General features: G+C 52.1%; 1 protein-coding gene across 22 annotated transcripts in view; it reads left to right on the forward strand.

Moving 5' to 3' along the window:
* PTPRF (protein tyrosine phosphatase receptor type F) overlaps nt 1-6,309 on the forward strand; it is a 380,951-nt gene extending 374,642 nt beyond the window's left edge. For all 22 annotated transcript variants that reach the window (XM_048313478.1, XM_048313477.1, XM_048313492.1 and 19 more), the window contains 6 exons: nt 288-466; nt 2,957-3,083; nt 3,311-3,436; nt 4,050-4,204; nt 4,340-4,475; nt 4,612-6,309. In XM_048313478.1, the coding sequence (XP_048169435.1) occupies nt 288-466; nt 2,957-3,083; nt 3,311-3,436; nt 4,050-4,204; nt 4,340-4,475; nt 4,612-4,680 (792 nt within the window). In that variant the 3' untranslated portion in view covers nt 4,681-6,309. The remainder of the gene's footprint in view (nt 1-287; nt 467-2,956; nt 3,084-3,310; nt 3,437-4,049; nt 4,205-4,339; nt 4,476-4,611) is intronic.
* The last annotated feature ends 4,527 nt before the right edge of the window (nt 6,310-10,836 follow it).

The following is a 10,836-nucleotide window of genomic DNA, read 5'->3' on the forward strand; positions in this document are numbered from 1 at the left end:
ATAGATCTTCTTTACCTAAAACTGTCACAATCCTCACATTTTCTTGGGTTCTTCTGAGGTGAGAAGTAAATAGCAAGACATTGGAAGAGGAAAAGCTTTGCTTCACTGCCGCCACCAAGCACACATCCCTGGCTCAGTGAGGTATAAAGCTTCGTGTCCTGGCTCTGTGTGTGTCAGAGAGCTGCTGTGGGTCTCCACTCCACTACATAACTGCTGCCAGCATCCCGATTCTGCCCCCAGACTGCTGCATCCCCAGCAGGGATCTGACATGTCTCCTCCTCTTTCAGCTGCTGGCCAACTCTAAAGCACATACCTCACGTTTCATCAGTGCCAACCTCCCGTGCAACAAATTCAAGAACCGCCTTGTGAACATTATGCCGTATGAGCTGACGAGAGTCTGCCTGCAGCCCATCCGGGGTGTCGAGGGCTCTGACTACATCAATGCCAGCTTCATAGATGGCTACAGGTAAGGATCACCTTGGGTGACTGTGCCAGCTTGTCCTGCCTGCTTGGGAACCCAGTCAGAGCTCCCTTCTCTTTCCCGAGGACTGATCCTGTCTGCCTGAGGTGGGCCGGAGACCACTTTGTTGCATTTTATCTATTTCCATCTTCTCAGACACTTCAGTGTGTGTAGTTACAATCTGTGAAGTTTCCTGTGAGTGAGCACTGCCAGGCTGGCTTGTGTTGCTGTAGACAGATGCCCACATGGCTGGAGTGGCAGGCTGTGTTGGCTCCTGGTGAGGTTTTATGGGATATTCTGGTAGGCATCCCTTGGCTTATGTTTTGTATCTACAGTATCTAACTCAAACCTGCCTCCCCACTGTAGTAACTAGACTGAGAAGTGTGCTTCCACTGAGTGGCTGATCAGGCAGCAGCTCAAGACTTGTTCCATGTCTTGATTTTGGGAGGAGTCTGGATCCTCAGGCTGGGCTGTTGCTGGACACTGGGGAGCCCATCACCAGGTTCTTCTCTCCAGAATACAGTTTAGAAAGCACAAATTAAGATCTAGTGGGGCAGTAATACTTAAGTTTTCTATATCTGTCTGCTGGCATCTCATTCTCAGATGCTAAATGCCAGGAGAGAAAAACATCTCAATGACCACATCCCTTTCCAAACCAACCTCTAGACAATAATCCAAACCAAATCACAATGATGCACATAAAAGGCCTGTCCTGTTATCTCTCTGTGCACAATCACAGTAGGGTCATCCCTCATGTGCACCATCATCAGTGCAGGAGTGGGGGATACAATGACAGATGTGGCACATTCCTCCTTCAGCTTGGCTTTGCCCACCTGCCTCTTTTGGATTGGTAACCTCCCAGAATCAAAAGGCACTGCCAAAGAGAACAGATGTGGCTGCAGCCAGGCCAACAGCTCTGTGCTTTGTCCCTGCTCCAGCAGCTGAGCCCAGCAAGGGTTCCCAGGGAGAAGGGCTACATGGAGGCAAGAGTGGACAAGGAGCAAAAGGGGAGCAACCCTGGGAGCATCCCAACACAGGAAAAACGGAGCAAGCCAGACTCCCTCAGGGTGGGACAGAGTTAAGGGGAAGGATGAAGGGACTGGAGAAAAGCTGTCACAGAGCAGCCTCCACTCCCTCCTGCCTGTGTGGCTCTGAGCCATCCACCACCAATCATTAAGGTGGCTGCCTGGCTGCAGCCTGGGTCTGGCAGATGGACTGCAGCCACTGTCCTGGCTCCAGACCTGATGGAGAGCAATGCTGGCTTTGCCTCTTGGTGATGCTATGGAGGGAGGATGAGGGCTGCCAGTACAGCAGGTGGTGCTACTTACCCCATCCCTAAGTTCTGTTACCTCTTCCCATCCCTTCCTTTGAACCAGCAATCTTCTAGGTATCTAAAGCAGCAATCTTCTAGGTATCTAAAGAAATCAGTTGACCCAAGGTCCTGCAGATATCATTGATGCTGCATCTTTATTAGCTCTTTCACTTCATTCTGCATCCCCATTCCCTGTTTTTTATGATGCCTTATAAATGCATCTTGAAGCAGCCCGTCTGCATCCCGCATGTTACAGCTGCCCTGCAGCACGTTCATTAATTTTAGCACCGTTAAAAATAGCACCAGCAGAGGGATGAAAGCAGAACAGAGGGAGGAAGGCAGGACAGAGGATTCAGGCCCTGGTCCCGCGGGCTCCAGCGCCCCGCAGTGGCGAAGCCAGCCCGGGCTCTGCTGTGCCAGGCTGGGAGCTTGGAGAGCCAAGATACCGGCATGGCAGAGCTGAGTCCAAAGCATCAAGGGGGCTTTCTTCAGGGTGGGGGCCAGTCTGGGGCAGGTCACATGGAAAATAGGAGAGGTGCTGAGAGGTGTTCTTGGTTCCACTGCTCTGGTTTGCAGTGGAACCAAGAACAAATTCTGACGCTTTAGAAAAGCAGACAAAACTGTATTCATGGTTTCCACACTGCCCTCATTATTGTCTGGAGTGTGTAATCCAGGTGACCTGGTTCATCTGCTCTGTGTTTTCCCTTGCAGTGGGAGGGATGGTGGGTACTGAAGAGAGTAAAAGTGCAGAAACACAGGGGTGCTGCTGGGATCATCCCCAAGCACAGTCTCTCCTTCCAGCCCAGGTGGGTGCTGGCAGCCTGCCAGTGGGGGCCTGGGTGCCAAGAGGGCTCTCAGTGCAACAGCAGCACTGGAGACAAGCAGCAGCAAAAGGCTGGGCTGGGGACGCCATCACCCCAGCAAGGACTAAGAGCCTTTCTGGATCCTCTGCGTTGCAGTGCTCACTGTGTCTGTGGGGAGCACTTAGAAGATAAGTGCTGGCCAGGCTCATCTGTCCCCCAGAGCCCATGGCTCATCCTAGAGACCTGCCTCCTACAGCTGGATTGTCAGCCTTGCCTGGTACCATGGGGCCCTGCCTCCCATTCACCCACCCCGCCAGCCCCCAGGAGCAGCTGCTGCCCATACCTGAGGAGCTGCTCTGAGCACCATTGTGTTTGTCACAGGCAGCAGAAGGCCTACATCGCCACGCAGGGACCACTGGCCGAGACCACTGAGGATTTCTGGCGGATGCTCTGGGAGCACAACTCCACCATTGTGGTGATGTTGACAAAGCTGCGCGAGATGGGCCGGGTATGAGTCCTGCTGTGGGGGGAAGGGGGCTGTGGGGCTGTTGTCTGTGGGCATGAGCTCTTGGCTCACCCCAGCCTGTGTGTGGCACCAGCCGCTCTGGGCGAGCCCCCCACTGGCACGTCTGGTGGCTGACCCTGTGGCCCCACAACCACATTGACTCCCAGGACGTGGGAGGGAGGAGCAGCAGCTTGTCAGTGCTAATGTCTTACCCTGCTCTTCATCCACAGGAGAAGTGCCACCAGTACTGGCCTGCAGAGCGCTCTGCCCGGTACCAGTACTTTGTGGTGGACCCCATGGCAGAGTACAACATGCCACAGTACATCCTCCGGGAGTTCAAGGTGACGGATGCCAGGGTGAGTGCATCTGCTGGCTCCCCAGCTCCTCTGCCTCTCGTGCCTCTGCCCTGCCCAGGCCAGCCAAGGGAGCATGCAACAGCTCCTGGAGAAACGAGAAAGCAAGTGCTGCCTTGCACTGCAGGCAGAAAAGGCTGCTGCCCACCACCTACTGCTCCTTTCACCATAGGTTCCTGCCCTGCCAGCTGTGCCAGTCCCATGAGCAGTTCAGGGATCCCTGTCAGCAACAGACCCTGCCTTGCTTGTGCTGCTCACTCGGGCAAGCATTTAATACAGGTCCCCCTGCACCTGGAGTCTGTGTGTGCAGCATCTCACCGGCCACAGGACCCTTGTGTGACAGTAAACATGGTCCCAGGGTGGAGCTGGGCCCCAAACACTGACCCAGTGGACCCTGTAGGGGCCCAAAGCCTGCTCAGCTCAGCCACTGGGGTGAACATGGGAGGACAGAGACAGGTCCCAAACATGCACCAAAAGATCTGGGCTCATCCGTGACCTGTGCACCTTCTCACCTGGCCTGGTTCAGGGGGTCTGAGAGCAGGTCAGAGCACCAGTGCTGAGGGGAGTGAGATCACCCCTCACCCACAGTTCACATCTAACACCCCTCTCCCTGCAGGACGGCCAGTCACGGACCATCCGCCAGTTCCAGTTCACAGACTGGCCTGAGCAGGGAGTGCCAAAGACAGGAGAGGGTTTCATTGACTTCATTGGGCAGGTGCACAAGACCAAGGAGCAGTTTGGGCAGGATGGGCCCATCACGGTGCACTGCAGGTAAGTGGGGACTGCAGCCTCTCCCCAGTGAGCAAGTCCCTGTACTCCGTGAGTGGCTTGCACCCCTCCTAGGAGCTCTGCAGAGCCTTCTGAGGCTGGCAGGACTCGTAATGGCCCCTCTTGCTCCCTGTGCAGTGCTGGGGTTGGGCGCACAGGCGTGTTCATCACACTCAGCATCGTGCTGGAGAGGATGCGCTACGAGGGCGTGGTGGACATGTTCCAGATGGTGAAGACCTTGCGGACGCAGCGGCCGGCCATGGTGCAGACAGAGGTGAGCTCCCCTCCTGTGCGTGACAGTAGAAATCTTTGGGAGAAGGGAGGGGACCTGATGGCTCTGGATGTTGGACCCTACAGCCCACTGTCCTTGTGCCCCCACATCTCACATTTCCCTCGTTGCTGCCTTGCAGGACCAGTACCAGCTGTGCTACAGAGCCGCACTGGAGTACCTTGGCAGCTTTGACCACTATGCAACGTAACAGTGCTTTCCTCCAGTTGCGGTGGGGATGTCTAGGAGTGGAGACGGGTCCCTCTGAGCCAGAGCCGCCCATTCCTCAGTCCTTCTGTACAGGTGGAGGTCCTGCCCAGGCAGCAGACCTCCACGCCAACCAGTTTTGACCACGGCATTTAGGAACTTAGCCCCAGCGCCAAATGAGGGAATCCGACTCCAAAAGCATTTCCAGTCTCTGGCTGAATTTCTGCTCATGTGCATCTCTCACCCTCTCTCATGCCGACTGCATTTCACAGCGAGGCTTTAGGTGGGTGGAATGGGATCTTTTTTTTAAACATGTAAAATAGTTACTAGTGGTTTTTATAATCTCCTCTCTCTTTATTTTTTATTTTTTGCAAGTCTTAATGTTTTGCCCAAGCAGAACTGGACCCGCCAAACCTTTGGGAGTTGGGTTTTGTTTTTTTAATTTCCTTTTGCTTTTACATTTTTTACTGCCCTGTGTTTATTTCAGCCCAGTCACTGCTGGTTCTGCCCATTTTAGTGCAGCTTCCTTGGTAATTCGCAGCAGCTGGCTTGTGGTTCCTGCCCGTCTCCATTCCCCATAGGCTGCTTTTTAATCCTCTGTAGAATATGAAATTTCATGGAACTGGACCTAAGCTACCAATTATTTTTTTAGTCTTCTCTCCCCCCCCCCCCCCCCCCCCCCCCCCACTATTTCCTTAGTAGGTTTGGGTTTGGGAGGGCATGTGGGGTCGCTGGAGAAGCATCCCTTTGTCAGCTGGAAACTGTTCAGTCCTATTACAATGCGTGTTCAACCAATCCAGTGACTGTGTGTATTGGCAGATCCTGATATGACGTGAGTTGTCGTCGCCTTGTTTGTGAGAGACCCGAAATCCCGGGCTCCAGGCATTGGAACCTCTTTATGTGTGTCTTGCTGGGAAGTGGGCAGGAGTAGCGAGGGGACCCCACAGTTCTCCAGGGAGGGGATGGGAAGAGCAAGACACAGCCCTTTGTGTTAATCCCACGGTTCTGTGCGTGCAAGCTCCATCCTGTCACCTCTCACCAGTGGAGTGCATCGGAGCATTGACAAAGGCAAGGAGCACAAGCCCGGCCGACCCAGAGCAGAGCTGGACCAGCTCTCTTTGGAAGCAGGGTACTGCAGGGAAGGGGAGGGGAGTACACATGGCTTCGGAGGTTGGGTGTATCTATAATTTCTGCTATCCTGCAAATGTTAAGAGTCACTAGAATATTGTACTTTCCGCTACTTCAGGATGTTCTAATGAACCAATGTGGCAAGACTACTGGACTTAATTTAATGGTACTATATATTAATACTCCTTATTATATCACACTTGCACTAAAGATGGGGAGTGAGCAGCCCTCTTTTGAGTGCATTGAGTTATGAATAAAGGTGGTGGAAGGGTATCTAATTGTATTATCACATGTATTCCGAATGTTAAGAATCCAAGCTACGTTGAAATCAGCAATCCAGGGTTGGTAATGTTGGAGGACACATTCATTTTTACCTTGTGGATGCATAGTGCTGTAGGGGTCACTGTTGTATACAGTCTGTTTTCTATTTGTTAATAAAAAAAATCTACAGCATCATTGCATAATTCTTGATGTTAATAAATTTGAATAATTGGGTTTCATACAAGCTGGCTTTCCTGTCTGTTTCTTCAGCAATAAGCAGAGGCCATAGAGTCCTTTGGCAATGGGCACACTCCTCAGCCTGTGGCAGGTAAGTCCTTTCCCACGGGTATATCCCAGCCACGAATGCCCTGCACTTTCTACAGGGACCATGTGCCTGCAGGGAGTTTGGAAACCTTCCGTGACAATTCCCTTTGTGCATGTGTGTGCTCACCTCCTGCCCACCTGCAGCTGTATAGGAGTACACTGACATGGTGCAGGCCTGGCGGGACTTGCAGGAAAGAGAGGGGTCAGTGGTGATAGCTCTGGTGGCAATATCGGTAGTTTCCAACCTCCTGGGACACTGCAGTAACGTCGTTCTGTAGCACTGAGCACAGTCGTGTATTCAAAGTTAGTGCTCAGCAGTAAAGCCATCACCTGGCCCCTGACTGCAGAGCAGCACCCAAGTTTGTTCAGGTGTGAAACCCCAGCCCAGGGTGGCAGCCCTGCCGCTGTGTGTGGACAGCCCAGCCCCAGCCCTGCCCACGTGTGAACTGCAAAGCCCAAAGTGTCGGCTCCTAGAGAAAGCAGCACATGCACACAGCACAGATGTGCGAGGGAAAAGCCAGTGCACAGGGCAGAACCATGTGGGTCAAGGGCCTATGGCATTTCCACCCTTCTTAAGGGAGCCAAATGTGCCGTGGCCAGCATGTACACGATGGGTGAGAGTGCATGGCAGACTGATGAGCTTTTCCCTAGCATGGCTATGAGCACCTTAGTGATTCCTCAGTGACTGCTGGAGTTCAGTCACACACAGCATTCCCTGCCAGGCCAGACCGGTTCCTGGGTAGGTGCCAGATGCAGAAATGTTTTCCCCTTAACTGGCTCATTCCTACCACACTGCTTCACTACACAGTGGCCTGAGGGGCTATTGGGCAGCCTCACTGAGGATGCAGATGCAAGGGCAAAGCAAGCTCCTGCCCTTGTGAGGCAGCACACGTGTGCAGGTGTGTGTGGGCATATGCTGTCATCGCTGTCAGGGCCCAGGATGGCAGAGTGGCACAGCCAAGTGAGCACCTGCTCACACACGGGTGTGTCTGAGGAGGGCACCACGCTCACCATCGGCAGCCAGCCAGCTGGGAGGTGGGCAGCGAGCCACCTGCCTGTGCTGCAGCAACAGAGCTTGGGCTGTGCTGCCAAACTACAGGTGGTGACAATGCTGCTGCCACTTACTGAGCACTCACCAGGCACTGCCACATGCACAGCACAAAGCTTTAATCCACGTACAGCCTTGAATGCAGAGATTCTTTCTCAGCAAAAGTTGCCAGAACACTCAGCTATGCACGCATGCACGTACCTTCTTTCTCCTTGTCCAGGAGCACTTGGTGCTTCCTTCCCCACCTGTGGGCTTGTCTGTGGACTGAGTAGAAGCAGGAAGAGGCACAGAAAGGGTGAAGAACCTCAGCATGGAATGCACAAAGAGTAACATGACTGAGCCCAGCCCTCTATGACAAGGCTATTGCTGGTAGCCATGTGGCCAAAGCCTCATGCTGATCTGACAGGCCAGGAAAGGCTCAGTGCACAAAGTGTGAGGACATGCCACCTTGGCAAGGGGACAGGCCCCCAGAGGTCAGAGAACAGCAAAAGCAGCTGCTGTGACAGCTTTTCTCCAGCCCCTTTTCTCCACTCCCCTGGCCTACTTGCATAAAGCCAACACTGCTCCAAAGGGAATGGACTCATATCATTTTAAAACCGCTTATTCTTTCAACATTTCCCTTTATTTCTGTGTATCTCACAAAATAAAAAAGGAACAAAAAAATCTATGGTGCACAGTGAATAAACAGCAATCCCAGCCTGATCTGCCCTCTGAGCCAGCTCCACGGCTTGTGCCATGCTCCAGGCAGAGCCACCCTGCTTCCTCCCAGGGCTTGGTACTGACATACCTGGGCTGCACCGCTCAGCTTTGCCTGGCTAGAAAGGATTTCCTACAGCTGGCACTTTTTATTTTGCCCCATTTTCTTTGGTATCAGCTTGAGACTTTTCCCTCCCTCTGGTATCAGTGCCATGCTGTGCTTCTAAGGGAATGGTCTGGAGATGGTTCTGTAAGACACTTCAGCCTCTTCTTGTTTGGAGTCTCAGATAGAACAACCACATTTTCACTGAGCAATGGAGCTGGGCTGTTACTGCTGTCTCTTTTTTTTCCCTGGTGAAAATTTTCCATCCCTTAGTTGTACCAGGTAGCCCCAGTGCAGCCTCAGGTAAGTAGCTTTGTAAAGGGCACAGTTTGGCAGGTGGGACAGCAGCTAAATGGCAGATAGTCAAAGGTGAATTCCTGGGCACTGAGGTGCTCTTCTGCTCTTTCTATTTTCATATTTTTATTCATTCCACTGATACTTGTAGCAAGAGCTGTGCAGGCACTGCCCAAGCAAGCTTGGCTTGCCTCCTGGTGATGTTAACTCATAGGATCATAGAGTGGGTTAGAAGAGACCTTTAAAGATCAGCTACTCCAAATAACATCCTGACCAAGCACTATCCCTCTATTCCATTGCTTTAAATTTTGTTTTTCAAAGGCAAAATAGTTGTTAAATAAGGAAAAAAAATAGCTGTAGCACTGAAAAAATCTGAGCAGACTCTGCACAGTAGCTTGGCAACTCCTTCCCCCACAGTCCTTGAATTTCTTGTCCTCAGCAAGAGGACAAACTTGCCATTTTCAATTGTAACACTTCCTAGTTGAGTGACTTTTTTTTCTCTTTTTTCCTTTTTTGCCTGTTTGACCTGGTTCATTTCTGAGAGCAGGAATAATTCTGATCCTTCCAATTAAAAGCTCGTTGTTGCCCTTTTTCCAGTTATAATAAGCAATCTCAGTCCCCAGTAACAATTACAGGTTATCGAGCTTCCATGCCTACACATTTCTGCTCATAGGAACATTCTGCCACTTGTCGTCTTGAAAAGGCTGACTTGTGTCTCCTGAGGGCAGCAGGTTGAGGGAGGTGATTCTGCCCCTCTACTTTGCTGTTGTGAGACCCCACCTGGAGCACTATGTCCAGCTCTGGGGTCCCAAACATATGAATAACATGGACCTGCTGGAGCAGGTTCAGAGGTTACAAAGATGCTCGGAGGGCTGTAGCACCTCTCCTGTGAAGACAGGCTGAGAGAGTTGGGGTTGTTCAGCCTGTAGTAGTGAAGGCTTCAGGGAGACCTTACACAACTTCCAGTGCCTAAAGGGGCTGTAAGAGAATTGGAGCAGGACTTTTCACGAGGGCCTGTAGTGATAGGACAAGGGGGAATGACTTTGAGCTCAGAGGGCAGGATTAGATTAGATGTAAAGAAGACACTCTTCCCTACAAGGGCAGTGAGGCACTGGAACAGGTTGCCCAGAGAACTTATGGATGCTTCAGCCCTGGAAATGTTCCAGGCCAGGCTGGATGGGACTTTGAGCAACCTGGTCTAGTGGAAGGTGTCCCTGTCCATGGCAGGGAAGTGGAACAGGGTGATCTTCAAGATCTCTTCCAACTCAAACCATTCTGTGATTCTACAATATTACAAAGTTGGTCTTTCTTGACTAAAGGATGGCAAGTGCAGTTTCCAAGCCATCAGAAAGGCCAGAAATGCAGTTTGTCTCAAAACTGTTACCTGACAGTTGTCTGACTTTCTGTAGGAGGCTGTGTGTTGTGCCTGCTGCTGTTGTAACCCACTTTGGGGTTTTGGTGTGTATATACATGGCAATTCAAAATTGGAGCACATCAGAGAGGCAGCAGACCAGGGAAAACCTGTGTTGGAGTGGTGTTTTGTCAGAATTTTCAGGGCTGCTGCCTGCCTATAGCATGACACCAAAGGAAACACGTATTAGGAGAAACAGAGTGAAATTAAGGTTTTATTTAGGCATGAGGGACTGAGTGCGGTCTCTGAGGATGGCTGGGACCTTTTTCAGGTGGGTTTTGCTTACTTTCAAGGTTGCTCATTGGCACTTAAAGATTTAAAATGCATTTAGCACTGCGCAGTGTGAAAATTGCAGCCAGTCCCAGCCAAGGAGAGGTCAGTGTCCCTAGACAGGGTCTGTTAAGCACTCGGCCTTGTACACACTCAAAGGCATTTGCTGCTAAAGCTGTACTGTCAGGTCCCAGTCCTTGACACAAACGGTGGCGGATTATTGGCAACATCCGCTGGCTACAGCGGCACTTTTCCACGTTTCTAGATGACCGGACTGTGCTGGCCAAGCACCCTGGCGTGGGCCGGGCCTGGTACTGGTCCAGCCCCAGTCTGCGTTCGCTGCCAAACTTTTGCGAAGTATCAAATTCTACTCTGACTTTGTTTACACACGGAAACCGTAGGAGTATAATTAGAGGGGTTCGTGTGCTCGGCTGGAAGATGCCTGTTGTGTGTCACCGCTCCGCGCCCGAAACTCACCCGCTCACTGCAGCACCCACGTACCCTGGGTTAGTGTCCACCTCGCGCTCAGCGCCCGCTGGACCGAGATCAGCTGCACCCAGCGAGACTCCCCGGGGCCTGGAGGCGGGGAGCGGGCGAGATACAGGAGGGATGCGGGAAGGATGCG

This window comes from Corvus hawaiiensis, chromosome 9 (assembly GCF_020740725.1).
Source record: "Corvus hawaiiensis isolate bCorHaw1 chromosome 9, bCorHaw1.pri.cur, whole genome shotgun sequence".
Taxonomy (NCBI): domain Eukaryota; kingdom Metazoa; phylum Chordata; class Aves; order Passeriformes; family Corvidae; genus Corvus; species Corvus hawaiiensis.